The 18,333-nt window shown below is 58.9% G+C and overlaps 2 protein-coding genes across 4 annotated transcripts in view; both read right to left on the bottom strand.

Moving 5' to 3' along the window:
- The window catches only part of SH2B2 (SH2B adaptor protein 2), a 39,909-nt gene extending 24,924 nt beyond the window's left edge, over positions 1–14,985 (bottom strand). The window contains exon 1 of the mRNA XM_058443687.1: positions 13,781–14,985. Coding sequence (XP_058299670.1) covers positions 13,781–13,855 — 75 coding nt within the window. The 5' untranslated portion in view covers positions 13,856–14,985. The remainder of the gene's footprint in view (positions 1–13,780) is intronic.
- Positions 14,986–15,082: 97 nt separating this feature from the next.
- CUX1 (cut like homeobox 1) overlaps positions 15,083–18,333 on the bottom strand; it is a 472,474-nt gene continuing 469,223 nt past the window's right edge. For all 3 annotated transcript variants that reach the window (XM_032756132.2, XM_032756133.2, XM_032756131.2), the window contains exons 20-23: positions 18,186–18,242; positions 17,127–17,207; positions 16,266–16,330; positions 15,083–16,020 (exon numbers count right to left, since the gene is read on the bottom strand). In XM_032756132.2, coding sequence (XP_032612023.1) covers positions 15,951–16,020; positions 16,266–16,330; positions 17,127–17,207; positions 18,186–18,242 — 273 coding nt within the window. In that variant the 3' untranslated portion in view covers positions 15,083–15,950. The remainder of the gene's footprint in view (positions 16,021–16,265; positions 16,331–17,126; positions 17,208–18,185; positions 18,243–18,333) is intronic.

The raw sequence follows: 18,333 nt of genomic DNA, 5'->3' as shown, positions 1-18,333 counted from the left end.
AGACTCCATCTCAAAAAAAAAAAAAAAAAAAAAAAGAAGAAGAAAAAAAGAAAAAGTAATAACAAAAAAATTGTCTTGGCCGGGCACATTGGCTTACACATTGGCCTGTAATTCCAGCACTTTGGGAGGCCCAGGTGAGCAGAGTGCTTGAGCTCAGGAGCTCAAGACTAGCCTAGGCAACATGGCAAAACCCTGTCTTTACAAAAAATACATAAAATTAGCTGGGCAAGGTGGCGCACACCTGTAGTCTCAGCTACTCAGGAGGATCACCTGAGCCTGGGAGGTTGCAGCTACAGTGAGCTGTGATGGGGCCACTGTACTCCAGCCTGGGAACAGAGCGAGACCCTGCCTCAAAAAATAAACAAAAAAAGTTGATCTGAATGTGGTGACATGCCTATAGTCCTAGCTACTCAGGAGGATCACCTGAGCCTGGGAGGTTGAGGCTACAGTGAGCTGTGATGGCACCACTGTACTTCAGCGTGGGCAACAGAGCAAGACTCTGTCTCAAAAACCACAACAACAAAAACAAAAACAAAAACAACAAAAACCAATCTGGATGTGGTGGCATGCCTAAAGTCCTAGATACTAAGGAGACTGAGGTGGGAGAATCGCTTGAGCCCAGGAGTTGGAGGCTGCAGTGAGCTATGATCGTGACACTGCACTCCAGCCTGGTGATAGAGACTCTGACTCAAAAACAAAACAAAACAAAGACAAAAACCCAAAACCAAAACACAAGACAGATCACGTCCCTCCCCTGCACAAAATCCTGCAGTGGTTCCTATTACAGTCAGAGTAAAAGCCGAGTCCTATCCACAGCCCCTAGGGCCTGACATAATCTGCCTCCATTTACCCCTCTGGATATACCTCCTGCCACTCTTCCCTGGCTGCACCTGCCTCCTTGCCCTCCCAGAAGCATAGCAGCCAAATTTCTACCTCAGGACCTTTGCACATGCCTGGAATGCTCTTTCCTCCACATTCCCTCACCTTCTTTGGGCGTTTCTGCTCAACCATTGGCTTGGCCAATAGCCTTCCTTGACCACTCTTGAGAATGACAAATCCCTCTGATGACAATACTCCCTCTGATGCGCTCCATGCACTCTGCCTATTTTCACCATTATCCTTATTGCCGGCTGACATATCATATATTTAGTTGCTTGGTTGTGTGTCTCCCTCCACCCCCTTCCCCTGAGAATGCCAGTTTCACAAGGCAGGGATTTTGCCAGTCCTAGAAGCGGCTGTGTCCTCAGTGCTGGGCATACGGCAGGTGCTTGGGAAACACTGACTGAATGAACAAATGAATGAGTTCGGCACACCAGGCATGTCACAGCTGTCACCACCTAAGCCCTCACATGGGGCCTGAGGACAAACAGCTTGTTAGTGACAAGACAGGTCCAGGGTTCTCGCCCAGGTCTGCAGTGACTCCAGGACTTGAGGGGTCTCCTCCTAGTGTGGATCAAATATGGTAGTTCCCTCTCGTTTAAGGGGTATATGTCCCGAGAACCCTAGCAGACGCTTGAAACTGGCTAATACTGAACCTCTGTACACTGTATTTGCGTGTGTGTGTGTGTGAGACGGGATCTCACTCTATTGATGAAGCTGGTCTTGAACTCCTGGGTTCAGGCAATCCTCTGGCTTTGGCCTCCCAAAGTGCTGAAATTATAGGCATGAGCCACTTGCACCTGGCCTACTACGTTTTTTTGGATCTAATAACCCAGACAGCTCCTAAGTGGCGAGCGGGTCACATCTAGAGTGCGGATATGCCAGACAAAGGGATCATTCACATCCCAGGCAGAACAGCAGGACAGTTTGAGACTTCATCCTGCTACTCAGAATGGCCTGCAATTTACATTTTTATTTGTATGTTTACTTCTGGGATTTTCTATTTAATATTTTCAGACCTCTGTTGACCACAGGTATCTGAAGCCTTGGTAAGCAAAGCTGTGGATAAGAACCAAGGTTTTTTTTTTTTTTTGAGACAGAGTCTTGCAGTGTCTCCCAGGCTGGAGTGCAGTGGTGAGATCATAGTTCACTGCAGCCTCCAACTCCTGGGCTCAAGTGATCCTCCCGCCTCAGCCTTCCGAGTAGCTCAGACTATAGGCAAGAGCTACCATGCCTGGCTAAAGGGACCAGGTTTTTGTACTGACATTGAAGACCCTGCTTCTTTCCATCACGATGGCCTGCATGCTTCTACTTACATTCCCACATTCTGGAATCTGGTTTCCCCCAGAATTCCCATTCAAATCCGATTTTGAAGACGCCCAATCCAGGAATCCCAGCTGTCTCCTCACCTCAGCTTCATCCTCTTATTCCCAGGCCCCTCCATCCTTCACAGCTCTGGATGGCTAAACTGCATGGCTTGGGCCCAGCCCATCACCTGGGGGGCCTTGCCATTGTCCCTGGGGACACAGGTCTAACCTGCTGTGTGCTTACAGCCCCCATCCAAGCCAGGGGGAAAATTACCAATAGTGATGAAATAGGGTGATGTAGTGCCCTGGGGCGTCCCTGTCTAAGGAGCCAGCCTAGTGTTGGGGGACAAGCGACCATCCTTCCAAGGAACTGAGTTAGAGGATCATGCCCTCGCCTGTCCTCCCAGGATCCCCACAGTTCCCAGAATGCCCCTCCCTCGCAGCTCCTGGGATCACCATCTCATCTCTCCTCTGGGATCCAAACCCCGTAATTAAATGCCAGGTAAAAATAGCTGCCCCATTTTTGTGAGATCATCTGCGAGGCCTCTGGGCCATAGGGCACCGTGGGAATTCCCTCTCTCCTTGGGGCAACCTCGCCATCAATCTACAGTCAATAACCAAGGGACAGCCCCAGGGACGGGAACAGGGCTCCCAGTTGAGCCTGCTTAGCTTCAAGGACAGGTTTCCAAACCAGCGGTCTCCTAGGAGACTCCTGCCTTGGTACTGGGGGAGGGGAGTAGGGAGTTTGGAAGGTTTCCTTCAAGAGGTGGTTATTGCGTTGGGATTCATGAGTGCATAGAAAATAAAGAGGGTGCTAGGGGCCTGAATAATGAGTTGGGGACAGGACTTATCAGGACATTGGCGGTTGGGTAGTGGTGGTGGTGGTTAGAGTTCACGAAGGTGGGGGGAGGATGGGGACTGAGGAACCCACGAGCTTTGCTCATGCCTGACCTTTTCCCTGCCCCGTGCTTCCTCCTTTCTTCCCCTAACTCCTACTCACCCTTCAATAATTAATCCAGAAGCCACTTCTTCCAGGAAGCCTTCCCTGACACCCCTCCTTTCTCCCTGACCCAGGCCAGCACAAGTGTCTCCTCTGAGCTCCCACAGTCTCCTCCTGCCTGTCTGTCTTGCATGGTGCCAGTTATAGGGTACTTCAAGTGTCTGTCCTCATGGCTGTTTCCCCATCTGACACAGAAAGTGCGCAGGGCAAAAGTCCAGGCTCCTGGAACTTGCTTCTTCCCTGAGGGGTGGAGACGGGAACACACCTGCCGCCGCCGCCGCCGCCACCACCACCACCACCACCACCACCACCACCACCACCACCACCACCACCACCGCCTCCAGGGAAGGTCACGAGCCCAGGCCCAGGCCTTGACCTGTGGGGGTGGCATTTCCTGGGGTGGGGGGGGGCCACAGCTGAACCCATGAAACCCTGTCCCTGAACTCCAAGCCCATCCATTTATCCCATAGGCTAGTGCTCCTGACGGTGGCCACCTCTCTCCCTATACCATTAGGACTCCCAGGCGGCTCAGAGCCAGTGACTTGGCAGCCTGGGAAGGGTAGGTGTGGGGTCCCTGAGTGAGGTGATTATGCCCCCACATGGGGCAGGCAGCGGCAGGCAGGAAGTCAGCCCCAGTGCCGAGTCCTCAGACATCAATCCCTGTCGCCCCCAGCTCCTCCTCCTGGCTGGAGGAACCCTTGGTAGGGAGAAGGCACAGAGATGGGGGACGGGGCCCTGGGGGAGGCTCTCGCAGGTGGGTCTCAGGTAGCCCTCACTGGAGTGGGAGTGGAACTTAGAGAGGAATCTTCCAAGGGCATGGCAAGTGTGGCCAGGTCCTAGGCAGGGACTGGCCTGGGAGGCACTGGGAGGTTGGGACTGCCCTGACCTCCCCTACCTAACCCTGCAGGCCGCCCAGGAGCCTGTGGGCCTGATGCCAGGCACAGAAGCCCTCAGTAGGTCCAGCCCCTGGATGCACAGAGGAAGCAGGTTGAGCAGCTAGAGGGATAAGTCTCCAAACAGCAGTGCCAGCAGGGAGGCCCCCACCTGGCTACAGATGGAGAGAGGGAGGCCCGGACATGGTTCTCTGCAGAGGGGAGGCTGCAAGACACAGGGAAGGGGGCCTGGCTGTGGCAGGGGCAGGAGTGCACTGTCCCCATCCACCTTTGGGAGCAGAACTGGGGAGGAGACCACATGTAGGGAGCTTCGCTGAATTGGGCTCAAGGCGTGATCCTGCGGGGGCTCCCTGAGTGACACTGACCACACTCCCAACCTCTGAGCCCACTCTTCTCACTTTCTGACCACTCGGTGGCAAGATGGCACAGGAGGTGGTGTCTGCAATGTTATAACCCATGTGCAGGCATGGGCAGGGCGGGAGCTCCCCCAACCTCTGGGTGCTGCCAGGGTTGGTGTTTCAAGTCCTCTCTAGGGACTTTGCTCTTCCGACTATTCAGCATCTCCCCTCCCTTTAGACCGTGCATAACCCTCTCTTCTGGCTGGATGTGGTGGCTCACGCCTGTAATCCCAGCACTTTGGGAGGCAGAGGCGGGTACATCACTTGAGCTCAGGAGTTCGAGAGCAGCGTGGGCAACACGGTGAAACTCCGTCTCTACTAAAAATACAAAAATTAGCCAGACGTGGTGGCACACGCCTGTAGTCCCAGGTACTTGGGGGACTGAGGCAGGAGGATTGCTTTAACCCAGAAAGTTGAGGCTGCAGTGAGCCGAGATTGCACCCCTGCACTCCAGCCTGGGAAACAGTGCAAGACCCTGTGTCAAAAAACCAAACCAAAACAAAACCTTCTCTTCTCCCAGGAAACCTTCCCTATACTGCTGTCCCCCTCTGATCTCCAAGACCCTGTGGTCTTTAACTCTCTTGGTGGTCAGCTCTCCTCCTATGGTCCCAGGGTGTCAGAACAGACCAGCTGAGTTGGTGCCGGGCAGTGCTGGACTGCGCTCTGGGAGATCTGGACTCTATCCTGGGCCAGGCCCTGTGTCTCTTGGTGCCTCCACTTCCCTATCAGTAAAATGGGGCTGCTAGAGCTGTGTGTGGCTTCTAGGGGCTCCTGATTTTTATGCAGAAGTGATGGCCTCGGACATTGAAGACTGGGCTGTCATTCCATTGGGACCAGGGACAGGTAGGGGGTTGCCTCTCCCCCTCACAGACTGCTTCTCTGAGGACTGGCGTTGGAGACAAAGGAAGCCCACCCCGGGCCCCCTACGGTGCTGGCCCTCCTCGGAGCACTGGGCGGTTAGACCATCCTCCCCTCATCCATTACACCCCCCCACCTCCGGTTTTTCTGGGCTCAGATGGGCTGTCTGCCTTCTCCTCCTGAAAAAATGTTTTTTTGTTCTCATCTCGGATGGGATGGGGGCTTCAGAGGGGTTTTTGGTGGTGGGGGATGGAGCGAGGAGGGCAGGGGAAGCCTAAAGGAGTCCCTGCTCATCGCCTTTCCAAGCCACGGCCTCTCCTAACCCCACGACGAGCAACCCAGACAAGAGACCCCAACCCCCAGCCCGGCTAGACAGGTCCAGCCGGCATGGGGGAGGGGGCGGCGGCTTTCCGGCGGTAAAAATAGAGCTGACAATTGGAGGACAAAAAAAAAAAAAGCCGGTCTTCAGCACCCCCCCCCCCCGCCCCCACGCAGCAATTCCAGACCCCAAGGCCAGGTCATTCCTTAAAATATTGATGAGTCGGACTCGCCGCCCCCGCTAATGGGCCCGCGACCAATCGATGCGCCGCACAGTGGGCGGTGGCCCTGGGAGCGGGGAGAGGCAGAAGCCCCGCCCACGTCCAGCTGGCGCCCCCACCTCCTCCCCAGCACCATCCCAGCCACAGGAGGCCAGGAGCCCCGGGAAGAGGAGGGATGGTCAGTGGTCCCACAAGTCAAACTAGCTATGCAGCACCCCAAAAGGCTGCGCCCCACTGCCAAGAGACCCCCCTTCCTCCTGCACCCTCACTTAGCTCCGTCCTCAGAGCAGCAGTCAGAGAACCAAGTGCATGAAGGGGGACACGGTCAGAACTAAGGGTCCTCTCCTATGTCCTGGGTGTGCAGTGCCACCTACCCCCCAATGAACCATTCACGATGGGGAAACTGAGGGCTTTTTTTTTGAGATAAAGTCTCACTCTGTGGCCCAGGCTGGAGTGCAGTGGTGCAATCATAGCTCACTGCAGCCTCGAACTCCTGGGCCCAAGCAATTCTCCTGCCTCAGCCTCCCAAGTAGCTGGGACTACAGGCACATGACACCATGGCCAGGTAATTTTTTTTTTTTTTTTTGAGACGGAGTCTTACTCTGTTGCTCAGGCTGGAGTGCAATGGCGTGATCTTGGCTCATGGCAACTTCTGCCTCCTGGGTTCAAGTGATTCTCCTGCCTCAGTCTCCTGAGTAGCTGGGACTATAGGTGCATCCCATCAAGCCCGGCTAATTTTTGTATTTTTAGGAGAGGCAGGGTTTCACCATCTTGGCCAGGCTGGTCTCGAACTTCCGACCTCAGGTGATCCACCCGCCTCAGCTTCCCAAAGTGCTAGGATTATAGATGTGAGCCAGTGCACCCGGTCCCAGGTAATTTTTTGATATTTTGGTAGAGATGGGGGTCTCACTATGTTGCCCAGGCTGGTCTCGTGCAGCCTCTTCTTGGGGTAGCTCGCTGCCTGACACAAGAGACAAGGCCTCACTCTGCTCACCTCCATCATCCTCAGAAAAGCTGCCCAGTCATGCCTTCTCATGTCCACTGCCCTTAGGGGTCCTCAGGACCTTAGCAGCACTGGCCTAGCCCACTCAGCCTCGCTCTGGACAACAGAGGCTCCTTCAATCCTGCTGTTCCTCAAGCACCCTCCTGGCCTCAGTGGGGCAGTCCCTTCCACTCCTCCAGCCTCCTCTCTGCACCCCTCCCTGGGCAGGACACAGATGCTCTTTGGGCAGGCCATCCCTCCGGCCTGGAGTGACTCCCACCCGCTGACTAGGTGAGTCTCTCTCCCCTGCAGATTCAGGAACACAGCACACAGTGCAGTCTCTGCTTCACTGCTGAATACGTGGGCGTTGGTTTTCAAGCCCATCTTACTCTTCACCTCCCCAGAGACTGCATCCCCACAAGGTAGGCTCTGAACCAGGGCCTCCTGCCAGATGTGGCTGGAATTCCCCAACTCTCCCCTCCCAGAATTATCTGCGCTCATTCCACCACTCTGGCAGAAGGCAAAGTAGGCATGGTTTCTGGCCTTAACTTAACCCTTGAACTTGCTGTGACTTTGCTGCAGAGTGGGTGGGTGGGGGCCTTCTGGCTGGCGATGGGGACAGGTGTGGATTCAGAGCCCTTGGGACTTGTATGCCTCTGTATGGGTGACTAGGTACTACGTGGTCTTGGCTGTTCTGAGCATTAGTTTCCCTAGCTGCTCCTCCATGCAGATAACTTTCTAGTCCAAGGCCCGCCCTGAGCAGCATCGCTTGGAGGCAGCTATTACAACAGCCCTGCACCCAGGACAACCCCAGGCCTCTCATGCCACGCTCAGCCTTTGCCACCGCCATGGGAGGGTGGGAGCCCTTCTGCTGAGCCCCCCGGCTTTTGCGGACATCCCAAGCTTGACAAGCCCTATTGGCACCGGGGCCTGCAGACCCTCAGTCCCAGGGGTTCCCACAGTTGCATTTGACAGTTGTTCCCCAGCAAAGGGAGCCCCACTGCCTGGGCATCTCCCTATGGCCACCTCTGGTCATTTGACATGCTGGGACAGTGTTAAAAGTCTGAGATCTGGAGCCAGACTGTCTGGGTTTGGATCCCAGCTGCCCTGCTACCCAGTGAAATGACCCCTTGGACTCTGGAGCCTCAGTTTCCCCATCTGTTAAGATGGAGGCGATAGCAGTGCTAACCTTAAGGGGCTGTCATGAAGATTAAATAAGCAATTTGTTTAAAAATCACAGCTCTATTCATTCCCTTTTCCTCCAACTGCTCATGGCAGGCGGCTGCAGAGGTACCCACTGCCCCAACACATAAATCCAGGCTCCAATGTGGCCAAGGTCAGCGTTCTAGAACCCACATTTCAGTGGGCCATGCTCCTGCTAAAACCTTTCTCCCCTCACATCTTCCCTGTAAGAAAGAGTTGTTTCTCCATTGTAGAGATGAAGAAATGGGGTTCTGGGGAGGGAGGTGACTACCCACCATGCTCTGGCCACCACGCAGTGGTGAGCTCCCACTGTGCGTCAGACACCAAGTGGGAGGGGCCAGGGCCGCAGAATGGGCAAGAGGGGAGGCCAGGTGCAGTGGCTCACGCCTGTAATCCCAGCACTTTGGGAGGCCGAGGAGGGCGGATCACTTGAGGTCAGGAGTTTGAGACCAGCCTGGCCAACATGGTGAAACCCCGTCTCTACTAAAAATACAAAAATTAGCCAGGCATGGTGGTGCACACCTGTAACCCCAGCTACTCAGAAGGCTGAGGCATGAGAACTGCTTGAACTCCAAGGGTGGAGGTTGCAGGGAGCCGAGACTGCATGCCATTGCACTCCAGCCTGGTCGACAGAGCAAGACTGTCTCAAAAAAATAAAAAAAAAGGGGGGGGGGATGGAGCCAAGTTCCAGGCTGGTCCCTTTCTGAGACCTGTTTCTGGGGAACTCCGCTTCCAAGGGCAGAGTGGGAAGATCAAATCCCTGTTTCAGGAAAGGAAATGACCACCTTTAGAGGATAGGGCACTCTGAGCAGCTGGGTAGGGGGGCAGGGGAATCCACAGCTGGGCTCTGCAGGAAGTGGGGGTCAGATGAGCAGGGAGTCGGGGCCAGGACAACAAGCTAAGCCAGGGCCTGTGGGCTCAAGAGGCAGACTCAGCCTCCTTCAGGAGTGCCCAGTGCTGGACAGTTCCTGGATGGGCTCTGCAGGTGGAGGGCAGGCTGGGCTGGTTCCAGCTGCACTGGCCCTGGTTACTCCCACCCCACCCTGCCTTTCTGGGGTTGCAGAGCAGAGGTCCCCCCCAGTCTCCAGCCTTGGCCTGAGACACTCAGCCCCTTCCACTCCCCTAGTGTCATTAAGTCTCACATGGGCCCTGGCCCAGCCCCCTAAACCTGCAGGATACCCCCTCAGTACCCCCCACCAACTCATCCCACCCAGCTGCCTTCTGGCTTTTCCAGGACACTCATACCAGTGCCTCCTAAGGCCTCTGGTGGCACCCCTAAGATCTGAGCATCCCCAAACTCTGGGGCCTACAGGTGCTAATAAAGCTTCCCCGCGCCTTTCTCCGAGCTCAGCTCCCAGCCTGGCTGATCTCCAGGTACCTCAAACTCACCACATCCAAGTTCGAATATCTCCTCTTCCTCCAACTCCTGCCTGTCCTCTGCACAGAGCTTCAGCACCCAGCCGGGCACTGCCTACTTCCCCTGTTCTGCCCCAATAGCAGGCAGGCCCCCAAGCCCACAGAGGCCTTGGGAATGCCCCTTGATCCTGTCCCCACCTCCACCCTTGCCCCCTGCCACTCCACCACACCACATGGCTGTGGCCTGTCTCTTCCACCAGACCGTGAGCTCCTGGCTGGCTGTCCTCTCCACCCCCCACGTGGGTGCTACCCTCTGATGGCCCGGAAGTATGTGGAGAATGGGGCCCAAACCCTGCTTCACCCAGAGGAACCAAAAGATGCTGCACGCCCACACAGCGATGCCCTGCCTTGCTCTGCCCAAACAGGTGTGGGCTGTGACCTCGTGTTGAGGGGTCACACCTGCTATCCCCCTAGACAGAGCATAGCCATAAAACGGCACCCAGCCAGGTGAGCGGGGAAGAGAAACCTCCCTAGGACCCAGGGCTCTGACCAGTCCCCTGGCCTCCCTTGGACAGTAAGAATGAGCGTAGCCCCAGGAAGACAGCAGCCAGGAGGCCTGAAGCCCCTAAACCCCCAATTCCTTGCAACGCAGGCTGCGTAGGCAGGGCAAGAAGTGCCAGCCTCTTGTCAGAGAGGAGTGGTTGGGAGGCCTGGCTTGTTGACTGTGGGACTTTGGGCCAGTCACTTCCCCTCCCTAAGTGTGTGGGGATAATAATAGCACTAAACCCACAGGGTTGTTGTAAACATGACACGAACAGCGACCCTGATGCCCATAGCTTGGCACAAGTAAGTTTGAAACCAAAAGCTCAGCCCTGGGAGGCCCAGGATCACTTGGGTGGAGATCCCACTTCCAAGACCCCCAAGGGAAGCCCACCGCTGGGTATTTGTACAGAAGTCCTCCCTAGGAGACTCACGCTAAGTAGGGAAGAGGGGTTTAGAAACTTTAGACAGATTTTTCACAACAAGGGTAAAAAGAAAAGCGTGTGCATTAACCCTTGATTACCTAGAAGCATTCAACCAAGCAGCATCAGAAGCCAGCCTGACACGGGGTGGGGCTGTTCTTGTATGTCGGTGGGACAGACCTCTAAGGAAGTAGCTGGTGGGAAACTGTCTCTGAGACCCCCGAAAATGCCCTGATCCACACTAGCCTAAAAGAAGTGCCACCACCACCACCACCACCAGACCTCTCCCAAAGTTCCTGGAGCTGAAAAGTTCTAGGTCACTCTCCCAACCTCTTTCTGCGTGGAGCGGGGAGGCCAGGAGGGAAGAGGTTGGGAGAGTTCAAGGTGGGACAGAGTAGGGGGGCTTCAGCTCAAGAGGCAGTCAAAACCTCTTGGGGAAACCACACCCCCTGCCCCCAGTCCTCCCAGAGGAGCTCCAGGGACCTGACTCTGGGACGCAATTCCTGCCCCTATAGGGAGTTGCCGGTCCCTTAGTCAGGAGGCAGGCAGCACCATCCCATTTTACAGGGTAGGTGATGTTGGCTCGGGGGCATTGGTAGGGCTCCACCCAGGTCTGACAGCCTAGCCTGAGGCTCTCCCTTGCACTAGCTCGAAGTGCACGTAGATCCTGGCTTATTCGTGTTCAGGGTCTCGCCTGGGGCTGCCCGGTCTGCCTTGCGTGGCTCCTGAGAGGCTCCAGTCACTGCAGACTTCCCTCCCTGAAGGCCCCCACTTCGGGGCTGCAGGGGGCCAGGATGCGTCCCTGCCTCTGCCCGGCCTCAGCCCGCTGGGCTGGCGCGGTTCCGGCCCGCGCTGCCCGCAGGTTCATCAATGGCCGAGGCCCAAGGGCCTGAATGGAGGGCACGAACCCGCCCCTTCTTAAAGGCGCCGGCCTCTTGGGCACCCTCCACGATCCTCCCCGCAATCGGGGGCTCCGGGGAGCTCCCCGGGTGGGCGGGTCGAGAAAGCGGGGCCTGGGCCAAAGGGAGGGCGTGCCTGCCCAGAGACTGTGGCCTGGAGGAGGTCTTCCCCGATCCCACCCCGTGGCCCTCACCCTCATAATAGGTTGACGCCCCCTCCCAGCGCTCCCAGCGTAGGGAAGAGACCTGGGCACCCCCTCCCCCAACCAGAGACCCCTCCTCTAAGGGCCCGGCTGCTCTCGCCCCACCACCCGGTAGGGGCCCTAGCAGGGGGCGGGGGCGCAGCTGCTCCAGAGGCGGCTCGGCCCCTCCAGCGGCTCCCCGCCCCGCCCGGGATGGGGATCGGGGAGCCGATCCCAGCTGGGGGCGCGTCCCCTCCCTCGCGCGCCCTCCTCCCTCCCACCCGCGCACACAAAGACGACACGCGCGGACCGAGGCGCGTGCGGCCGCTCTCCTCCGGGCAGCGGTGCGCACACAGCGCACGTCCCCGGGGACAGACGGGGTCCTGGGGGAAGGACCAGGAAGCGAGGAACTGGGTATAAGGAGGCCATACCTACAGGCGAGCAGCTGCGGCCAAGCGGGCTGGGGCGCCGGCTGAGCGTTGCCCGGACCGCGGCCGGGCTCCCCGGGCCCGGTGGCTCATGGCCCGCGGCGGACTGGGCTCCCTCCGGGAGGGAGCTGGCGACGGTGGCGGCTGCTCTCTCCCTCGTTCACCGCCTCGAAGGCTCGTGCGCTCCTCGCGGTCCCGGCGCGTCCCCCGCGCGGCTCTCTGGCAGCCCAGCTCCGCGCGCTCCGAGCCCAGCCCCGCGCGACGCGCCCCCAGCCCTCAAGGCGCGCGCCTCCCGGCCCGGGCCCCGGCCCCGCCCCCTCCGCGAGCCCGGCCCCGCCCCCTCGCGCGTCCTGGCCCCGCCTCCATCGCGAGCCCCGCCCCCGCCGCGAGCCCCACTCCCGCCCCCTCCCGCCCCACCTTGCGCCGCTCAGGCCCCGCCCCCGCCGCGCCCCCGGCCATCCTCGGAGCCCGAGCGGCGCCGGTGGCCGGTGCTTGCTGGCTCCCCGCAGCTGAGGTGCCGAGACTGCCCGGCCCTGGGGCCCGGCGAGAGGCGTTAGGAGCCGGCTCCGAGTCGCCCCATCTGGGCGGGGGTCCCCATGTCGCCGAGCCGGCCCGCGGAGGCCACCCCTCGAGCCCGGGGTGGCGGTGGCCCCGGGAGCGCGGCGCGTGGGGCCGGGGGAATGTCCTGCGTGGCGGGTGTATGGGACGCGGACGCCCTCCAAGCGCCCCTCGCTGACGGGTGCTTCGCGGGAGCCGCCGCTGTGGCCAGACCCTCCGCAGCGGGGACAATGGGAGCCTGGAGGAGGCCTGGATGTCGCAACGGGGGAAGTCGACGTCTGGTTCTCATAAATCCCGAGGGCGCCACCACGCCCCCTCCCTGCAGCCCTCCGGTGCGGGAAATCGTCCCCGGGCCACAGGGCGGGACGGCCCCCCTGAGCGCAGTGCCCCCACCACCCAGCCTTCTCTGTGATGGGGGCCTGATGCCACCCGGAGAGGTGTCAGAGATCATAGAGGGGCGATGAGGGGCCACAGCCCTGGCACCTCGCTCACCCCTGCCTGGCTCAAGAACTCGCCTGCGTTAGGGCAGAGACCAGTGGGGCTAAGGAAACAGTCCCGCTGGGCTTTGCGGGGCACTTGTAGCCTGACCCCTGGTGCTGAGGGCACGGCGCGGGGACTCTGGGAGGCTTCCTGAAAGAGGTGCAGGGGGCTCAGCAGGCCTGGAAGGGGTCTGAGAGGGGAGGGAGGGCTTCGGTGGGGGCAGAGGTGTGGAAAGGGCCGCTCAGAGAAGTCTTGCTCCTGGAGATAGCAGGGGGGGACCCCTGGGTGTCTTCTCCCCTCATCTCCCTCCTTGTCCCCTGCCCCCACCTCTGGCGGTTCTGTCCTGGTCTGCTTGCCAGCCGGGGCTGCCTCCATCTGTGGCCCTCCCGGGCCCAAACTGACCTCTGACCTTTCCCAGAGCCATTTCCCATCTCTAATTTCCCAGGAGGCTGGACAGATGGGTTTTTATCCCCTTCTTAGGGATGGAAAGGTGGGGCTTCCAGAGTTGAAGGTGGAGGGGACAGGGCCCTCACCTGCTGCCCAAAACCCCCGTGCTGCCCTCCACGGGGGCACGGAAGCCAGGCAGGCCCCTTCCCTGCCCCACATCTCCACTCTGTTCCCTCCGCAGGACCAGGCCAGCAAACGCTTTAATGAAAGCTTCCGCAGTGGGCCAGCTCTCGATCGGAGCTGCACACAGGCCTGCACGCCTGGCTGGGAACCAGGACACCTATGAATGAGTCCGGGAAGGGGGAGGAGGGGGTGCCCGAGAGTGGGAGAAAGGGAAGCTCCATACATGGCCTGGTTGTGGTCTCCACCCTCCCGGGAGAGGGGAGAGCCTGACCCGCGGTGGACTAACCTGGTTCAGAGTAGTGGGCTGAACTCCACTGCTGGGATGATAGTGGCCAGAGAGGGTCCTGAGATGGGAAGCCATGGGCAGGACAATAGCTTGGATCCATCCCCAGGGAGGAGGAAGTGAGGAGGGGCCGGCGGCAGAGCGCCTCGGACCCACAAGGAGGAACTGATGGAGATGTGGAAGTGGCTGTGGGGGTGGAGGGGGCGTGGTTGGCCAAGAGCAGCTGTCACCTCGCTGGGGATAGGAATGAGGGTTGGGGAGGAAAGGTCCATCCTGGGTCCCTGAGGGCAGGAGGCTTGAGGGGCTTGGAGGAAGTCCTCATGGGGGAGATGAGGGGTGCTGGGACTGGGACCCCAAAGAAAGGCCCCTGGATACACACGCTTTAGACTGTTCAGAACTAAAATGGAGACAGAGGTAGCACAGGGGACCCTGGCCTGGTAGGCTGCAGTGGGGAACCTGGGTTTGCAGCCAGTCTTGTGACACCTGGACAATGGATTAATGGACCCACTCCAGACCCAGAGAATGCGCTCCTCCATCTGAGGCTGGGCTGGAGGTGAGGTGGCCCAGAACCTGTGGCTCAGGGGGGCTCCCATGCGAGGCTGGTGCTCAGGGGGATTGATGGGCACAGGCTCTGCAGCCCCTGGCAGGCGGGGCCCATGGGAAAGGGGAGCACAGAAAGGGAAGCAGAGATTCCCCAGGAACTGACGTGGACCAAGACACGTCATACACCCAACCACAGCCTGACAGGTGGTGGTTTTTTTTTTTTTTTGAGATGGAGTCTCACTCTGTTTCCCAGGCTGGAGTGCACTGGCACGATCTCGGCTCACTGTAACCTCCGCCTCCCGGGTTCAAAAGATTCTCCTGCCCCACCCTCCCGAGTAGCTGGGATTACAGGCATGCGCCACCACGCCCGGCTAATTTTTGTATTTTTGGTAGAGACGGGGTTTCACTATGTTGGCCAGGCTGGTCACGAACTCCTGACCTCAAGTGATCCACCTGCCTCAGCCTCCCAAAGTGCTGGGATTACAGGTGTAAACCACCACACCTGGCCCCGGGTGGTTTTTGAATAAAGGAATGGGTTTCCGTTTTTGATGGTGCTACTTGTCCTCTCAAAAGCACTCGGACACTGGATCTGGGTTTCAGCAGAGCTCTGAACATACTCATGGAATTCCTGGAGATGAGAAGAGAGGGAGGAATGTTCTGTGTGCCCAGCTGTGAGGCCAGCCCCAGCTCCCAGGGGTGGCACCACAGGCGTCCCCACCAGCCTCCAGTCCCTCCAGCGTCCCAGAGCACAGAGCACCAGGGTGGCTGCAACCGTGGTTTATTTCAAATGTGCAAAGCTAAATATGCAACTACAAATCTAACTTAGGAAGGCCTGCCAGTGGCCCTGAGAGGTGGCTGTGCTAGGGTGGTCCACAGCCAGTTCTGATTGGCTAGGAGACGCTCAGACCCCTCAGGCCAATCCATGAGTCTGAAGAGACTGGGGCTCGGGGGCTCATTAGAGACTCTTCCCTACCTAGAAACCAGAATATCTTGCTAAAGAAGAAAGCAGAAATCACGTGGGTCTGGGGACAGGGAGGGGATAATAGAAACTGTTCCGCTGGCTGGGGCTCTCTCTCTTGGGGTGCAGTGGGGGAGGGGGCAGACTCTGTCAAGCCTCATATACTCTGCAGGGTGGGGCCGGTGGCAAAGGGAGGCTGGGGGTGCTGGACTCAAAGCTTGCTGTCCTGGAAGGAAGTGCCTTTCGCCTCTTATGGGGCATGGGGGGATCCTAGGGGAGCCCAAGAGGATTGCAGTGCAGACAGGCCCAAGCTGGATTAACCACAGCTGGAATCGGTGCTCACCCAATCAGCCTCCCAGCTGAGGGACCTCTGCCACCAGGGCTGGAGGTCAGGCTGCAGGCAGAGCCCTAGCCTGAGGTGGGGGCTGAGAGGGTCTCTGTGGCTTAGCCTAGCCGGGCATTGGCGGCTGGCCTTCTGGACCTAGCGGGCCTGATGTGACCGAGACATTCTTTCAAGGGGACCCGAGGTGACCTGGGGCCTCTGGCAGCTGCTGGACAGCGGATAAGGGCAGTTTCCTTGGGGGATTCTTCAGGGGAGTCTAAGTGATTAGATGCACTGAGCAGTCGGGGTGGAGGCGCAGCCGTCACTGTCACGGGAGAGGCCCCGGGGTATCACTGCCACAAGTCACCAGCCGCCGCCCCGTTGTCATTCTCATGGAACTTGTGCAGGTGGTCGGCGAACCTGGGGGACATGGGAAGCTTTGCTGAGGCCGAGTGTGTGTGTTGGGAAAGGGGGGTGTGTACCATGTGATGGGGTGGGGCTGGGGGGTAGTGGACACCGGGAGTAGAGGGAGGGGGAGGGCCAGAATGGGGGGCTGCGATGGGGGGCAAGGGGGGGGGGGACATGAGGCAGGAACTCGGGGGTGTTGCAGGGGGTGCTGGGAGCTCGCTGTGGGGCTGAAGGGGGGCCCAAGTGGGGGTCCTCACTTCTTGGCACAGAAGGTGGCACAGTCCCTCTCCACGCTCTCGCTCCATGCCAGCTTGTAGAGCACCTGGCCAGGTGGAGACACGGTGAACTGCCCATTCGCCTCAAGGCCACCCCTGCAGCCCACCCATGGCCCCTGGGCCTGGGCCTGGCCTGGAACATAAAGGGTCTCGAGCCCCAGGCTCCAGGGCAGGTGGGCCTTAGACATGCTCCTGCGCCCACTGTTTCTGCAGATGGTCAGATGGGCCCAGACACGGAGGCACCTCCTCTAATACTGTGGGCCAACCCTTGGAAGGGCTAGGACCCGCTAGGCCCTGGGGTCAGAACTTGAGCCCAGGTTAGCCCTGTAGGGGCCATCTTGACTGTGCTGGGGACAGGAGTCCCCAAGGCTGGATCCTTCCAGAGACACAGCCTTCCACCCCTCTTCTCCCTCAACTTGGCAGACATGGAGGCCCTTATCCGCTAAATAGAACGCCACCTCCACAGCTGAGGAGGTTAGTTCAAGACGCCCCTTCTCTGTGCAGTCTTCGTGACTGTCCCTTGGTGGAGTTCATTAGACCTGCTCCCTTCCCACTCCATCCCTTCTTCCTACGAAGCCCCTCTGGGACCAGTCCCAGAGGCGATCAGCCAGGCCTTTTTCACAGAGCGGCCCGACTGGTGCCCTGGCCAGAGGTCCCAATGGGGTGGGTCCTTCTCATCCCTGGGGTGGGCCAAGGCTCTCGAAGGGGAGAGTCGTGGCCGCAAGCTGGAGATGCAGCTTGGGGTAGGCCCAGGGGCCAGGCCAGTGTAACAGGCCCTGCTGCCCTGGAGGTCAGGGCTGGGGGTGGTGAATGTGTCCCTGGCCCGCCCGTGTGCACACTCACCAGGAAGACCAGGCAGTGCAGGAACAGTGTGTAGAAGAAGCCGATGGTGCGCGCCATCTTGTTGGAGAGAACCAGACGCCCCTGGGAGCAAGGAAGGGGTGAGGGGTGAGTGGGGGTGGGGCCGGCCTCACCCACCCCTGCAGGGCTGCCTGGGCTTCACAGAAAGGGCCCTAGGGTGGCAAGGGGAGGAAAGGGACAGGAAGCTGGGGCCCCCATTCCACCATTATGGGCGAGGGACATGGGCTGCTGGAATTCTTTTTTTTTTTTTTTCTCTGTCGCCCAGGCTGGAGTGCAGTGGTGGTATCTTGGCTCACTGCAACCTCCACCCCCTGGGTTCAAGTGATTCTCTTGCCTCAGTCTCCTGAGTAGCTGGGATTACAGGCGTGTGCCACCACGCCCAGCTAATTTTTGTATTTTTACTAGAGATGGGGTTTCACCATGTTGGCCAGGCTGGTCTCCAACTCCAGACCTCAGATGATCTGCCCACCTCGGCCTCCCAAAGTGCTGAGATTACAGGCGTGAGCCACCGTGCCCGGCCACTGGAATTCTTTAAAAGAATTTTTTTGAGACAAGGTTGCCCAGGCTGGAATGTAGTGGTCACAGCTCACTGTAGCCTTGACTTACTAGGCTCAAGTGATCCTCCTCTGTCAGCCTCCTGAGTAGCTGGGACTACAGGTGCACACCACTGTGCCTGGCTAATTTCATTTTTTGTAGAGACAGGGTCTTACTATGTTGCCCAGGCTGGTCTCGAACTCCTGGGCTCAAGCAATCCTCTGGCCTCCCAAAGTGCTGGGATGACAGGTGTGAGCCACCACGCCTGACTCTAGGCTGCAGGAATTCTGAGGAATGGCCCCCCTACAGCCCAGTTCAGAACCATGCTGTGAACCATGCTCTCAGAGGATCTGCCCGGGAAGGGGAGAGACCCTGTCCCAGGTCACACAGCCACTCTTGGCAGGGCAGGCGGCTCCTCCAGCCTGGGCTTCAGGGCAGGTAAAGAGGTGCCTGAAGACAGAGGCTCAGGCCTGTCCGGGGAAGGGGCGGGTAGGGGCAGGGACTCACCATGCTGAGGGTGGCCTTGTCCCAGGGACTCAGGCTCAGGTACTTCCTCTGCCGCTCCTGCACAGTGAGGGACGATCAGGAAAGGACCCCAAAGGACCTCACAGGCCCTGGCTTGTGGCAGAGAGCAGGGCCCGGCCAGCCACAGGCC

Source organism: Hylobates moloch, unplaced genomic scaffold, assembly GCF_009828535.3.
Source record: "Hylobates moloch isolate HMO894 unplaced genomic scaffold, HMol_V3 SCAFFOLD_1, whole genome shotgun sequence".
NCBI lineage: Eukaryota > Metazoa > Chordata > Mammalia > Primates > Hylobatidae > Hylobates > Hylobates moloch.
Note: the sequence above shows the minus strand (reverse complement) of the source record. Positions and strands in the feature narration are given on the sequence as shown.